At 34.2% G+C, this 16340-nt stretch overlaps 2 protein-coding genes across 2 annotated transcripts; one reads left to right on the top strand and one right to left on the bottom strand.

Annotated features, from left to right (window-relative positions):
• The first annotated feature begins 1304 nt into the window (after positions 1-1304).
• LOC101213506 (cytochrome b5) lies at positions 1305-4356 on the top strand. The gene is made up of 3 exons (XM_004138909.3): positions 1305-1553; positions 3831-3897; positions 3991-4356. The coding sequence occupies exons 1-3, from the start codon at positions 1467-1469 to the stop codon at positions 4239-4241; spliced, it is 405 nt and encodes a 134-aa protein (XP_004138957.1). The 5' UTR covers positions 1305-1466; the 3' UTR covers positions 4242-4356.
• Positions 4357-7560: 3204 nt separating this feature from the next.
• Positions 7561-10591, bottom strand: LOC101213265 (cyclin-dependent kinase inhibitor 5). The gene is made up of 3 exons (XM_004138908.3): positions 9808-10591; positions 8244-8450; positions 7561-8154 (listed from the first exon to the last, which is right to left on the bottom strand). The coding sequence occupies exons 1-3, from the start codon at positions 10314-10316 to the stop codon at positions 8085-8087; spliced, it is 786 nt and encodes a 261-aa protein (XP_004138956.1). The 5' UTR covers positions 10317-10591; the 3' UTR covers positions 7561-8084.
• Positions 10592-16340: the final 5749 nt, after the last annotated feature.

Raw genomic sequence — 16340 nt, 5'->3', positions numbered from 1 at the left:
AAATGTTTTATCCACTCGACTATGTTTCAATTGATAATATTGTTTCCTTTTTTTGTTAATATAGGAAGAACTTGACGTTGATGTTAGAGTAAATACCAAAAATGGTTGGTTATTGAATATATTATTGTATATTGCAAGTCATTTATGAATGATATGAAAATGTTTGTATCACAACCTCTTCCAACTTGTCTATACCAAAAGTATTCAACATTAAGTATTGAAAGGAAAAAGTTTCACAACCTCTTCTCCGTGGGTCTAAAAGGAGAAGTTGCTAAATATACTCTTCCAACTTGTCTTTACCAAACCAACAACATATGCCAATTTGTGATTTACAAGAGAGAGATGAAGAGGGAAGGAATTGGAAATGAATGCTTCTTAGCCAACCAAATTCAATCACATAACCAATAATTTCATGGGCCAAACATTTTGGGTCGGAAAATTATTATACCATCTTTAAATTTAGGAGAAATTATTGTATGCTCATTATTCTAATCACGTCCTTACTTCTAAAAATTAGATCCTACCATAAATGACACCAGTGGTAGAAGTTGAACTCTCCCGTCATAAAAATTAAACCATCAAAATTCTACCATTGTTACTACTTCTCCACTTAAATCGTGTTTACAAAACCGTAATGAAAATTGGTACTAAGCATAGTGAAATTTCATCGATGGATCAATTATAATAAACTTGAATCGTAAACTTTTGATTGCTTTTACTCCAAATTATGAATTTTGTAATATTTACTGTTGTTGTGATATTAATTTATCTGTGTGGGTCAAGTGGTAACAGTGACAATAAATAGGTTAAACTTGATTATTTATCAACAGTAACAGGAACAATAATAGTAGCCACAACGATAAGATAATGGTAACGATAGACGTAATTTTCGAGTGTAATCAGATTGACTAATCTCAATTTATCAATCAAATTATGTTATTTCACTATAATTTTGAATGTGAGTCTCATGTGTTAGTACAAATGTAAACCATGGTAAACAACACAGAAGATAATCAAATGTGCTTACTAGTTTATTTCTATTGATCTGTTATGTTTCCACTGGGATAAACATGGCCTTGTATAAGTTTATCGGTATGTTCTTGACACTTATCAATTTGAGGGTTCAACCGAAAGGTTGAGAGATATATAGTACAATTAGCAGCACAACCCATTGTAATACAATTTGATGTGAACTTCCAAATGAAACACATTGTCTAACACTGATGGCCAAACCAAGTGATCAAGTGTCGGCTGTTTCCTGTTTGAACACAAACCAAGACATCACTGAGGACCAATAACTCACACCCACCACCAGAATTCAAATTCAATTCAATTCAATGCTGCTTCCCTGTCTCCCACTTTGACGCATTTACTCGCTACCCTTTTTATTTCTGCACCGCCCTCACTAGTTTCTGCACTCTCCTTTGGTTCTATCATTTCTCCGCCGTCTCCGGGCAGATTGGCAAATGGGTGGTGATGGAAAGCTCTTTACATTCGCTGAAGTCTCTCAGCACAACAATCCCAAGGACTGTTGGTTGATCATCAATGGCAAGGTTTTTCTTCATACCCTTTTCTTTGTTTTTGTTTTTGGGATTTCTTCTTTCTATTATGCCTGCAGGAGTTTGATTCTCTGAAGTTGTTTGTTCTTCTTTGCTCTTGAAATCTCACATGCATTCTGGACAGACCCATTATTTTTCACTGTTGAATCAATATGTTTATCCATGGCTGCAAGCTACTGCATGGTGAGCTTTGCCGATGATGTTGTATTGGGCTGGCTAATGAAGGATTTTAGTTGCAGAGTACAGTGTAAATTGAACTATTCCTTTGCCTTTTTTCTTGGGAATGCTAAGAGCTTCAGGCTTCATTTTGTAGCTTTTAAATCATGGCAGCAAACGGTGCTTGAATACGAGGAAAATTAGTGTTTGGTGTATTTAAAACTTAAACGTGAGAAGTAGGATAAAATTTGAGTTTCTGTTGCTGGTTAGAAGGCATCATATCCTTTGGCATTATAATCAGGTTCACCAAACATTAATTACAGTTAGCATTCCCTCTAGTCAGCCACTTTTATCGTTGGCAAAATCAATTTCAAGCGCAGCCTCAATCGTTGAAGAGTGGTGTTTCATCCTCACCGGGGCTTAGAGGATTGATTTTTGGTTGAGTTAATAAGTTTTGGAAAGGAATGGGTTCGATAAATGTGTACTCATATCACGTATATTTGGTTTAGGAGTTTTTGATCTATAAAGTATTATAAAGTGGATTTTATAAGCCTGAGAATGTGTAACATTGGTTAATGTAGTTCATGAGGTTAACAAACAAATTTGCATACGAAGATAAACAAACTCACATGATGGCAAGCATAGATTTGGCTTCTTAATTTCGGAATATACATTTCTTGCTCTGCTGTGCTCACCTGACCAAGTATATAAGACTGAACTGGAGATTTATGATTTATAAGATCTTAAAAAATGCGCTGTGTTTAGTGTCTTGAAGGGACTTATTTTGTGTCTTTGATTCCTTTAGGACCAGGATCTCATTGTATGGATAGAATCTTAGCCTTCTTCATGTTTGGCAGTCCTGTTATGAAACAAATGCTTTCATATTTTTGCCAATTCACTGACAGGAATATCAGTGTAGAAAAACTTTGTTTCAAGAGCGGTTAAATATGAAGATCACTGACTTGAAAATGAACTGATCCAAAGATCTCATTTTATTTTTGTGTGTGTGAATGCTCTTATCTACCGAGGGAGGTCTTATGCATATACTATGTGAGAACTGGACTCCAGTGGGGGTTGGACGTCCAACACTTCGTTCAAACCTAACCAATAAAAAAATCAGGCGTCTGGGGGATGAATAGTCAACATACATCGTTGTTATGCTGTCTGGTGGGTCAATGTCTGTCACTGCAGACCACATCTATCATAAAAAAATTCTTTCATTCTGATTCTTCTGAATCCAATCGATGATTTTTTTCTTTGGCATCCATAATATGATCTCAAAGCTATATCCTGAAGCCTCAGTCTGTTGAATTTGCACATTCTATTGATGTTAGAAATTTCCTGCCAGCCATCAGACTTACGTCCGGCCCTACTAATCTTCAAGATGGCTTCATCCACACATTGGAAAGATTCATGACATACAAAGAGTTTTAAAATATTGACTTCCCCTACCTCGGCTTTAAAGTTGAACCCAGATATTTCAAGTAGTTCTCTAGAATTAAAGTCCTTTACACTAAAGCCATCCTTTGGGTAAAATCAGAAATTTAGTGTCCAATTAGTAGTGGGAAGCTCTTGCTGGCTGTACTTGTTCATCACTCGTTCTCATCAATGTAATGTGAAATCTCTTTCTTGACCTACCATATCAATAAAGGATAAAGATACTCTAGGAATGCTAATTGTGTTGGAGAATGTCAAGTACTAGTTTCTCAACAACCAAAACTAGATAACCAAGACCATTAGCCAACTCAAGTTTCTTAAGGTTCTAAGTGTAAAGTTAGAAGCAGGAGGATAACATGAAAATGCACGAAACTTCCCTCAACTTTGCCCAATTCCTACTCGGAAGTGAATATAAATTATATCTTCTCAAAGAACAACACTTGTTCATTTCTACTTTTGTTTTGCTTCTAAAATTTCTTGAATTATAGTAATAGAAAGTCGAATAATTTTGATTTTCTCACTTGTACTATGAGCTCAGAATGCGATCAACAAGCTTTCAGTTGTTTTGGCAGTTGGCCTGGAGTTAAACTAAATGAATCATGCACAGATTTTATCTTTGATGGGTATTGGTTTTTAGCTTGAGGTTACCATTTTGCCCATCTTTGATTGTCTCAACAGGTTTACAATGTAACCGAGTTCTTGGAAGATCATCCCGGTGGTGACGAGGTGTTGTTGTCTGGCACAGGTAATAAGTCCTCCAGTCATACAGCATTAGTTATTTACAATGTACATTGAGTGTTTGTGCATCGTTTACACACTGTAATTTTTATGACCACAGGTAAGGATGCAACTGATGATTTTGAAGACGTGGGTCATAGTGAGAGCGCAAGAGAAACGATGAGCAAATACTACGTTGGAGAGATCGACATCTCGACACTCCCAGAACGGTTGACATACACAGGTCCAAAGCAGCCTCATTACAATCAGGATAAGACAACCGAGTTCATTATTAAGCTCCTCCAGTTCTTGGTTCCTCTCGCAATCTTGGGATTGGCGGTTGGTATCCGCTTTTACAACAAATCAAGCTGAGGTTCTGGTTGAGATATTATGTGATGTAGTCTTATGATCAATTACAAACCGCTGCATTGTGTTTGTGAAACTGAGAAATTTTCTACTCTAATGCTCTACTTTTTTTTTCTCTTCCTTTTCTGTGTCTTTTACATTTTAGTTCTGCTATCTGATTGGTAAAGTAAATATAATTTTAGTTAAAGAAAAAAGTTGTTTGTAATCATGGAGTTGGTGGGTTTTATCAGTATTTTACTAAGAAAATCTCTATCTTTTCTCTAATCATAATTTAAACTATACCTAAACTAACCTCCAATGATTAAAAGCACAAACATGAGGAAAAGACTAAAATAATGTCCTTACTACTGCAGACTACTGATGTGACAATTTTACCCTCTCAATACAAAACTAACAAAAGTGAATCTTGTCCACTCCAATCCACACTTTTTGTTTTCAAGTAATTAACAATTTCTCTTGAAAACTAAAACAAATTCATGTCAAAGTTCTTTCAAAAACTACAGGTTTATTTGTCAATCACTATAACATGGCTGGTTTAGGGCTGTTTTAATATGTATATTTATCAATCTAAAAACCAAAGTGAAATTCATTACCAAATTTAAATTTCATAATGTTAAATCTTAAAAGCATTGTCGGACTGAACCAAACACTCCTTTATAACACACATTAAGGAGCTGTTTGAAGGATTGAAAGGTAATAAAGATTATTGAAAATCAAATGTGTTAATTAGAGCTGAAATGAAAATCTTTATTGAAAATCAAATGTGTTAATTAGAGCTGAAATGAAAATGGGATTATGAAGCGTGAAAATAGTGATAAAGAGGACATATTAAAAACTGGTAGAACGAAATGAGCTATATATTATCAAATCCAAAACGTTAATTCTAAATATGAATTTTGGATCACGTTAGATTACAAATTATTCTCTTTACGAACCACGAGAGACGTAGTAAAATGAAAATATGAAAGGATTGAAGGACTAAAATGCAAAGGAGGGAAGACTAAAATGGAAAAGTTTAGAAAGGAAGAGATAGAATATGTGTGTTTGGAGGTTTAAGGAGTGAAAGTGAATCACACAAATTACAAAGCAAAAGCTCGAAGTTCGAGAGTGAAAGAGTTGAAATGACTGGACTTGTAATAAATGAATAGTAAGTACTTTTGTTGGAGTGATCAACAAATAAGATGCCATCATTGGGTCAAGTGATTTCAAACCCTCAATTCATTTCATTCATTTTCATTCCTCTTTCTACCAAACAAACTTTCTAATTTCATTACACTAATATCTCACTCTTTCGATTTTGATGTATTAATAATGTTACTAAGTAATCATTTTAGTTTGTATGCTTTTTAATCCCTCATAATTGACTTATAAATTTTACTATATCATAATAATTTTATCATAATTTACTTAGTTTTCAATTTGAATCTAAATTTTTTAAAATACATTAATATTATATAAATCTATTTCCTATATTTAAAGGTTAAATGATTTAATATCTTACAAGTTTTATTAACACTCAATTGATGGAGGGTCAAATATGTTGTTTCTTAGAATTTGTATATGTATAACTAATGGTAAACTTTTGTTTTTTTCTTAGAGTTATTACAAAAATATATACAATGATGAAAGCTATTCAATCTTAGACAAAAATATATACAATGATGTAAGCTAACTTAGAACCACAACCAACTAGTTAACACACTGCTAACGAAACTTCCATAAAAAAAATCAAGTAACAAAATAAACTTTGAAAATCATAACACAAAAATGTAACATGATATCATTAAGGAGAGAGAAAAAAGAAGAGGGTAAGAGAGATCTTCCTAATATTTTGTAACCTAAAAGTGTTATCAGAGATGAGTGAAGAGGGAGTAATCATGAAAGGTAAAGACTGAAATAAAGGGCCACCTGTGAGATATGCAGCTCCAAAACACATGCAACTTTCTTTCTCTCTCTCTCATGTCAAAGTTAAAAGAATGGGGTTGCAATTGCAATTGCAAATACATATATATTCATATCCTTGTGTCCTTCCCTTCTCCCTTTGCTTTTTCTATCTACTTAGAGATTTGCAGTTGGCAGTCATCGCACCATGAAAGCAACCCACAAGGTCAGACAGAAGTAAGAAAGAGAAAAATAAAAATACAAAACCCCCAAAAAAAAAACACCACTCTGTGCCACTTATTTCACAGGACAAGTTTTGCAGTTTACAGTTATGTACAATCTAAACAGTGTCTTGTCAGCCTCTTCAAATTTACACAAACCTAATTCATTTTTCAACCTGCCTACCCAGCCCGCCTTCTGTAGCGTCTCTTTTTGTTTCGACCTGGTCCTTCAACCGTTATGAACACAACCACAACCACTCAGTCTCTTTTTGTTTTGATCTGGTCCTTCAATCGTTAAGAACACGACTAAAACCACTCATAAACACTCATAAACACAATGCTAAAGTCAGCATATACGGTTATTAATTATATGATGGATCATAAACCACAAGAGATGTATAAAAAGGAGTTACTAATAGCTTTCTCTAATAAAATAGAATAGATCTTCTGACTGAGTTTAGTCAATTCCAAACCTAGTTAAGGTGACAATTACTTCCCTCTTTGACTCATCTTACTGTAAACTTACTATTTTAGAATTGCTGAGGAGAGAGCAAAGAAAAGGTAGTCAGAAATTCACTCATGCTGGGGTGAAAAAAAGCTACTTAGTCAAGCATTTAATGACACCTCCATGAATGCTCTGTTTGAATTCAGCAGTTATAATCTTTAGGCTAAAGACTTCTAAACCCAAGAAATAGCAACCCCCCCTCTCTCTCTCTTCCCCATTGAAAATGGAAGATTCTCCGGTTTCACCCAATGCTAATTTAGTAACAGTTCCATCCACCCAGATCTAAAAAAACAGCCAAAATCAAAGAGATTATCTAGTGGTCAAGTCTTTTTTAGCTTTTGCTTTGTAAAAAGCATCTTTTATTGTTGATATATTTTATTCTTAAGCTGGCCCTGATTGATTGAGGTGTTAATCCTTGTCTCCCGATCTTTCCATCTCTCCTAATGAATTTAACTTGTCTGTCAACAGCACCACCAACCAAAGCAAGCAGCAAATCAAAACAAGTGCCACCATACACACTAATAAACTAATGGTGGACATAAGATTCCCCTCATTGATCATCATAAAGCTTGCTTTTCCACCACCCACCACAAACAACAAACAAGAAACCACCATCTATTCTCAACCAAATAATACTTAATTTAATCATTGAACACAACACAGGCAGAAAATGGTTTTATACATCACATATACAGATAAAACAAATACGAGTAGAGGATGAAGAGAGGGACACAAAGGGTTAGTTTTTATTTCACAGGTTGTTGCTTTGTAGTTCCATCAGTACAAGTATAGACAAAGAAGAGTGGAGGAGAGCACAGTACTACAAAGTGGGGAAGAGAAGAAAAATATCCTAAGTAAATTATCTGTACCACAGTTTCCTAGTTGCCTGAACTAACTACTAACCCTACGACTAAACTGCCAGACCCTCTTTCCTTCCCCCTCTCAGTATCATGGCTAGACAATGAACTTTGATGGGTCTTTAGTGTGTAAATCATAACCTCTGTTATGTTACAGAACATTAGTCTACACTTCCTTTAAGCGTTTTCTTTTTTTTCTTTTGGGTTTTGAGAGGTCTTACTACTCCTTTACAAAAGTTAACAAGGATGATGGAAAAAAGGAAATACCACCATCACCCTTTTAAGGTTAGACTAATTCCTTCCTGCTACTTTTGAAAACCTCGGTCTGAAATCTATTGAAAATAAGCAGGAAAGAAGTCCTGATGGAACAACGCGCTATAATCTTCTATGGTTGTAACTTCTCCCATTCGTAGCGGCCAGGAAGCGGCGTATCTTTCACGGGATCAAAGTTGTACCTGCAGACATCATACCATTGAGACTGTTACTAGTACGAACAATAATAGGTTCTTTTACAGCTATGGAAGAAATGTACACATTAACATACTTCTCAATGAAGTGTCGTTGCTGCTTTTCTTCAGCAAGAGCAAAAAACTCATCCATTTCACGAGCTGTCGGTATGGGTCGATTAGATGAGTAAGGGTTTCTATGGTTAGTTTCGACTGCACTGGTTGTCGGCCTGGTAGTAGAACTGGGTGTTCTGATGGTATCAGGATTTCTTATCAAACTGGAGGGAGTAGATTCCCTAGTACTCCTGGTACAATCAAGCATCATCCGTTAGGCATGCCAAACTGATAAAGAATGTTAAACAAAGTAGAAACCGTATGATATTTGATTAATCAGCTAAATCAAACAATGTTGTCGGCAGGAATAAAATGTTTAGTTACCAAATTTATTACACCTCAAGTAATATTTCAGTAGTTAAATGCCCTTTTAACCTCCATTTAACTTGCGAATACCAATACTACCATTCAAGTAAGTTTTCGTTTTCATTAACATTGTAACAAAAACATCTGTACAGCAAAAAAATCATTAAGATGGTCTATCCATGGTATGTATGTACATCACATGAGAAATGTCAGAAATGTCTGAAAGTAAAACTAGCAATTATGCCTCCCAATTCCAACTAGGAGAAAAAACAACTAGGGGCAAATTGTTAGGGAAGGGAAAGCAAAAAAGACCGAACGTTTAAAGAGACAAATAATATTAAGTCCAACCCCAGAAAAAAAAGGGGGAAAAGAAAATTCCTTTTCAAAAACCTTCTCTAGAACAAGACAAACAGAAAAAATTAACGAGCAAATATATCTACAAGCTTTATCCTTCAAGTGGAATAACTGGGTGAAAAAGCAGAGTACGCAAAATAACATACACACGATATACAAACAAGAAAATGATAACACTGAATGACCACTTCAACTGCAAAAATAAGTGGGGAAGAGAATCCCAGGGCATTGTTCTACAGAAAAGTTCAAAAAAATATACTAAAAAAACACTAAAAAGTCATCTGCATAGTAAAATAGCTCCATAAGAAAGGCGGTCTAACAGGGGCATAATAGTATGAACAAAGAAACAAGGTGCGCATAAAAGTTTGACAAACATCATCCACGAAATTTTCAATTAAAACTAAAGTAATGGCGGAAAGATTATCTAAAGCCTTTGCGCTGAAAAATCAGAAAACACACAAATAAGAAAGCTTAATTTTGAAGCTTGATTCCAAAATACAAAGTTGTTGAAAAGTAAAAAGGGTGTAATAAAAAAACAAGGGCCACGACAGAAATTTCAACACCAGATGAAGAACAACAAATTGAAGTTCAATATTTCCCCTTCCATAACATTCCGAGAAACCAAACAAAAGAACAAAAGAATTTCCAACTTCACAAATCACACAGACATAGCCAACCAAATCAAGGAAATGAAAATTTCAGACTAAAACCTCTTGCATGTTTTTCTCCAGACACCGCTAGTTCAAGAAATACCCAATTTCAGTCTCCAAAATTTCCAGAATCTTATGTATGAAAATCAAATGAGAGATTACAAAATTTAGCCAACGTTAAATAAATATAACAAGAAAATGAGAGGAGAAAAAAAAATAAAAACAGAAGAAATCCCACCTCTCTCTACTCTCAAAATCCAAAATATTTTCCCCAAACGAAGCCTCTTCAATGACCAAATCAATATTCTCGTTCTTACTTTCACCCGCATGAATTTCATCAAATTTGCCAACGGATTTCTCCGCCACATCCTCCGCCGTGTGATCCCCCTCTTCATTAACACGGCCAAGCGAAACCGACCGTTCGGGCATAGCCAGCTTCAAACTAGAACTGACCCTAGGGCTAGGGTTTGTGGTACAAGCCTCTCTAGGGGTTGGCTTCTGCCTCTTGGATTCATGGGCGGAAAATACAACGGTTGGCTTCTCAAGCCTTCGGTTCCTTAGCTGAAGATAAGAACCAGAAGCAACCGGAGAGGCCGGAGAGGCGGGAGATGGGGAGGGCGTGGGAGATTGCTGAAGACGACGTAAGGCAAGAGTCTTAGCCCTAGTCAGAACCCCAAGAGAAGATTGGGAAAGCTCCATGACTGCAACTTCACCTAATGACTTGGTTTTCCTCATGTACTTCCCCATTAATTTGTAGCTAAGACAAAACTCTCATGGGAAACAGAGGAGAAACAGAGAGAGAAGGAAATGGAAACAAACCCAGAAAGGGATTGAAGAAGGGAAAATGGAGGAGGAGGAGGAGGAGGAGGAAGAAGAAGAAGAAGGAGAAGGAGAAAAGGGGAGGTTTGTTGAAGTTTGTTTGGTAAGAGAGAGAGAAGGAAGAGGTTGAGAAGAATATGAAGAAAGGTTTATGTAATGTTAAAAAGATGGCGCCTGAGGTTGAAGATGAAGGTAAAAGGTAGGGTTGGAGGATTCCAGGTCCACCGTACTTTCATTTTCTCTTTTATCCAATTCCTTTCTTTTTCTCCTCCAAATATATCACACCATCTCTTTCATCATTTTCTCATTTCCCATTTCCCAATTACGCCTAATGCTTCATTTTTCATTTTTCATCTTTCAAACTTCAACCATAACTCTTCAACTCCTTATTTCTTCTATTCATATTTTAAATTACATTCAATCTTTGTTCTACTTTTATTCATTTTATTTCATATCATATCAACATCATCATATATACTCTTCAATCAGCTTACACTCCTCACAAACCATCAACTTTCATATTACAATATAATTACAATCACACCAAATTCTTCTGCCTCTCTTCCCACTATATCCTCCTTGCTCCCCAAAACTTATTACCAAACTTTTATTTATATCTATAACTTTATACCTAAATTTAGCTTCACTTAATCATATTTCACATCATATTCTCCTACCAGCTTTGATATTCATTCCCACACTTATTATACTAAAAAAGTTATGCTACATTTCTCTCCCTCCACCATTTACATCCAACACTTTATACTCTTATTTATTGTATTACAAAAATATTCCTAATGCATTATGCAAAATAATATAACGATGAAATTGAGTTATCGTCAGACTCGATTAGATGTCTATCATTTGCCAAAAAGTTAGACTTCGGAAGTTTCATCACTCCATACGATTAATAAAAACAAGAAGGATATAAAATTATTGATGATATCAATTCAAGCACATATCTTAGTATTAAATTCACTTTTAAAACATATCTTAGAGAATAAAGTACCTACACATTTCTACAGTTTTAAAGTATAATACAGATTGTGGAATTCGAACCACAAGCTTTCTAAAATTACAAATACATATTTCATGTTGGTTTGAACCGTTTTTTTGGCCCATATTAATTAGATCAATCTTTAACGGTGAAGGTTTTGATTTCTTAACAAAAAAAAAAAAAAAAAACTATACAAAAATTTAACTATACAAAATAGGTATACTGTTAAATTATAAACACTACATTTTTAGATTGTATATGTTTCTTGCCATTTTGCTTTAAAAAGTTTACAATAAATCCTCTGACTTTCAAGCTTACTATAAGAGTGTGTAGCTAGCTAATTTGATATAGGTTTGTTGGAGCCATGGATGTCATAAACAATATATTAAAAAGGGATAATAGAATTATTATTATTTTTGTTAAAATAAACATAACTCAATTGTCATATCTAGTGTTTCTATTATCACTCCAATGTTAAGATGTTTGATTTCATCACTCTATATATAATATTAGAAAAAAAAGAGTAATAACTTACAAACGAAAACAAAGTTCTTTCGAGATCATAAATTTACATAAAAAAAATACTTGAAATCTCATAGATACAATTTTTGTTGTAGTAGGTAATTAAATAGGTACCGTGGATTAAAATATCAATGTCAATATCGTTACGATAATTGAATTTTATAGATATAACAAAATATTGATAGTGATGGATAAAACTTAAAAAAAATATTTACCTTAATAATTAAATTGATTTTACTCTATATTGTATAATGTTGAACTATTAATACATATTGTTGGTTTTTTGAGATTTTTGTTTTGGTATGAATAGGTTGATATTAAAGTTGATATAAATGTGAAAATAGTAAGCTTAATAATTTAGATAAAAATAAGAGAGAGAGAGAGAGAGAGAGGAAAATATCGTGAGAAAAAAGAGAAAATGAAAAAAGAGAGAGAGAGTTGAAAAATGGAAAGAAGTCATTGGATTCCCTTTGGGAGTGGCCAGGTGGAAAGTGCATTTTTTAATTTCTCTATTCCTCATTTTTTTCATTTTTTTTCTTTCTTGGAGGCTAAGCTTGAAAATTACCCACTCTCATCTCTCCCCAACTGCACCACACGCCCCTCTTTCATAACAAATACTAAGAAGAAGAAAAAAACATTGAAGGAACTCACGACGTGTCGGCTTGCCATTTAAACACGTCATGGTTTCCGATACTTAAACTCCTTGTTTTGGCACTTCATCCAATCCCAAACTCATTTTATTTTCTGCCCCCTTTTTCTTTTTCTTTTTTTCTAATCAACACCCTTTTAATTTATTTCTCAATCATACTCACATTAAGGTTCTTCAACTCATGCTTACTCCTCCCCCTTATTCTTTTCTTTTTAACACTAATATATCCATTAACCTCCCCAATATTCTTATGCTTTCCTTTTCTATCACCATCTTCATTCTTAACTTTCATTACTAAACTCCCATACTCTTTTACTTATATAAACACCCTTCCTTTTTCTACGTGAAGCAGTGTAACAATTTCATGTTGCACTCACTCTGTGCTTCATATGTGTCTTGAGTGCCTCCTCTTGTTACTTTCTTCTTTTTAATAACGTGTCTATTTATGTGTCTATATTGTTTATGGTTGTCAATTTGATCGAGTGGATTTCGTTGTCCATATCTGGATCGGATAATTTCCTAAATCACACATTAAGAACTACTCTTAATGACAAGTTCAGGCCAAACTCAGGTAAACGAGAGGGGGGTTGAATTGTTTAGAATATTGCAAAGAAAATAAATTGCAAGGAAAATAAAATAAAAGTGTAAATCAATTTGAGGAAACTTAGCTTGGGTTTTGTAGTTCTCCCTAAACGTTACATTTGATCATTGAATTCTTATTACCCAATCTAACAGTTGATAGCTCTAACCAATTTGATTAAATAAGCTAACCAAATTGTCCTAGGCATCAAATCAGTGCAAGTTAACCTGATGAAAAACATACAAGTTCCAATTGATCACACTAGTTGCGTTACGAACAAGGGTTAAGTTAGGTTGAAAGCCTGGTTTTCATGCGCCTAATTAGACTATCATCTAGTTCGATCCTAAGTCGATTAGAACAATACAAGATCTAATTGATTTTTGCAACCTAGCATAAATTATTGATTCTAATTGAATTACATACAACTTACAAAGATAATTGCATGCAATCAAAAGCATTCGTCATAAAGTCTCCATGCGTTCTACAATATATAAACATAATCATCAAAGACAGAATTTGAACTATCAATATATTAAATTTAATTCAAGTCTTACAAATGCATGAATTCAAGGATGAATATTACTACAAACCCAAGCTAAGAAAGAGTGCCTTAGTCTCTCATCCACATGTTGAAGGATGAGGAGATGTTCTAATACATAAAACTAAATAAAACTCAAAAACTTAGAAAATAAAGAGAAAATTGTATTAGAATAGCTTGAGTCAGAGTCCCTCTAACCTAGAAGGCAGAAAAACCATTTTATTAAAATGCAATGATGTCGCGACATTAGGGACAACGCCATGGTGCTGACGGAAATCGTGCACATAACAATTTCGAAGCGTCGTGGCACTACAAAACAAAAGCCAATTTGGCTTCTCTTTTCTTCGTGTTTTGCCCTAGCCGATGTCTTATCACTTTGATTTCGCCTAATTTAGCAATAATTTGAAACCAACTCCAAATTCTACCTTAGTTTGCTCAATACCTACAAAGTAGAAAAATAAGAACATAAAATCATAGAACGATTTCAAATTAAGTGGAATTAGATAACACATTTTATGTGCTAGCAAACACCACTGAATTCTTGATCTTCTGGAGCAAAGTAGAATAAAACACACAAGATAGCTTGCTTTTCTCATGCCTTAACACAGTCAATGAGAATCAAGCAAGTAATCTACAATACAATCCAAAGGCAAGCAATCAATCAATTGATGCAAAAATTAGAAAATTTTCCTTCAAATTTATTCATGCATAAACAAGTGTGATGCCCTTCTCCTTAAGCCTAAACAAATTCTGGAGTAGACTTAAAGGACCTTTGATTCACTTTTCCCATATACGCCAAAAGTAAGATTTAAATGCAACTTTCTAATGCAAAGTGGCGATGTCAAGTAATCAAGCAAACCAACTTCTAAGTCCTATTTCCTTTTTACTTTTCATTCATTTTGCTTCCATTTTTTATATATGCTCATCATGGTTACCTTGCTCTCAGATTTGAAGTACAGATTTTGGGCAAGTTTCGTTCAAAGCCCAATTAATGTTAGGCGAAATTTTCTTGACACTAACATAGATGGAAGAAAAAGTTTTAAAATTTGTGCTCAAAATCATACATATTTTCATCATATATTGCTTCACACATGCAAGACTTTAAAGGTGTATTATAGGCAAGTCATTAAAAAACATAAGAAAAAAAAGAAACAAGCAATTGAAGTACATACAATAGCCCGAGTTCAGATGCTCAAAGGCTCTAACCAGAATACAAACATACCTTACCCCTAACTTAAAATCTAACACTACTCCCAATGTGATAAATATAAAAAACCAAGGAGAAAAAATGAAAAGAAAACAGAAAAGTTTTCTAAAATTTTGGCATAATGAAGGATGGACGTCTGACTCCACAATAATGTGTTTCTCTCCAATTTCCTAAAACCAAGAATAATAGGAAGATTTAGATCAATAAAAACAAAAATAACAGAAAATGAACATATATACACTAACACTACAATAAAAATCCTAACTTTCTCAAGGTAGTGCAAATTTTTAGATTGTTATGCCTGGTCGTGATCGACTTCATCAATCATAGCCAACATGAAGAGCCAAATCTCGAACATCCACCCCCAACTTAGGAGGTGGACCACTATCTACAAAAACTTGAGAACTAAAACAAGTAGAATTAGTGGTACTAGACTAAGAGATAAGAAACGATTTCCAATTGGTATTATGTCAAAGAGTTAAGACCCTATGTCCACATCTATTACAACTTTTGATGTTTTTAAAAAGGGTCAAACTAGCTAACAATAGAGATAAGAAGAGGAAGAACCAATAACATTCACATTGATCACATAAATATCCACATGAAATGATAAATTGTTGATTCTAACTAAGAAATGCTTGACCAAATCTAAGGACCTAACAAGAAAGACATCATGTAATTGCACTAAAATGTTAAATTGATGCAGGATGTGAGACCGAAGTCAAAGTAAAATAGGGGCTGGTATGATATTAAAGTCGAATATGAATCTAACATGACATGCTCGAATTTTCTAGACCCTATAGAGCAAGGAATAGAAAATATACATGGGTTATCATGCTTAACAAGAAGGGTGCCTAACATATTTGCCTTTTACTTAATCTCATCCTCTTGTACTACCTTTTTCTCCTCCGAAGGCACCTTTACCCATACTTTCTTACCAAAGGACGGGGCAGACTTCACGTCTTCCTTCCTTGCAACCTCCTTAACAACAACCATCCTATTAGGGAAAGGAGCAGCAAGAACATAAGGATCTAAGCTCAAAGGAGGATCAAATATTACCCCATGCCTCCGGAGCGAGCTGAAACAGTCGTTCGATCAAACTTCTCAACAAGTACAGAGACACGAGAGGAGGATTCTCAATAGAGCGAGCAATGGAGATGACACTGACATTCCTCACTTTTGACACAGAATGAGAAGGAAGCTTTCGATACTGAGTGTAGCCATCTATTTTTGTCCAAAGTTATTTAAAATAAACTCAATTGTTTGATTAATCTTTGCTTTAATTTGGCTCATTTTTATTTTCGTGATTAACCAATTTTTTTTATATAAAAATGTTATTTAACTACTTTTTAAAATTTTGTGGGTAATTTGATTAAAATAACTAAATCAATTAGTTAGACTACTAAGGTTAGATGGAGGAATATTATGTAACTTTTTTAAAATGGTTTTGTTTGTCAAA

Source organism: Cucumis sativus, chromosome 2 (genome assembly GCF_000004075.3).
Source record: "Cucumis sativus cultivar 9930 chromosome 2, Cucumber_9930_V3, whole genome shotgun sequence".
NCBI lineage: Eukaryota > Viridiplantae > Streptophyta > Magnoliopsida > Cucurbitales > Cucurbitaceae > Cucumis > Cucumis sativus.
The sequence above is the reverse complement of the archived record's forward strand: the minus strand, read 5'-3'. Positions and strand labels throughout refer to the sequence as shown.

Bases quoted from the DNA above. Each gene is read 5' to 3' on its own strand.
- LOC101213506 (XM_004138909.3), top strand. From the start codon at position 1,467: ATGGGTGGTGATGGAAAGCTCTTTACATTCGCTGAAGTCTCTCAGCAC. The intron at 1,554-3,830 runs GTTTTTCTTCAT...TTGTCTCAACAG, and splicing joins GGTTGATCATCAATGGCAAG to GTTTACAATGTAACCGAGTT. The intron at 3,898-3,990 runs GTAATAAGTCCT...TTATGACCACAG, and splicing joins GGTGTTGTTGTCTGGCACAG to GTAAGGATGCAACTGATGAT.
- LOC101213265 (XM_004138908.3), bottom strand. From the start codon at position 10,316: ATGGGGAAGTACATGAGGAAAACCAAGTCATTAGGTGAAGTTGCAGTC. The intron at 8,451-9,807 runs GTGGGATTTCTT...TGATTGTACCAG, and splicing joins GATTTTGAGAGTAGAGAGAG to GAGTACTAGGGAATCTACTC. The intron at 8,155-8,243 runs GTATGTTAATGT...TGATGTCTGCAG, and splicing joins CAACGACACTTCATTGAGAA to GTACAACTTTGATCCCGTGA.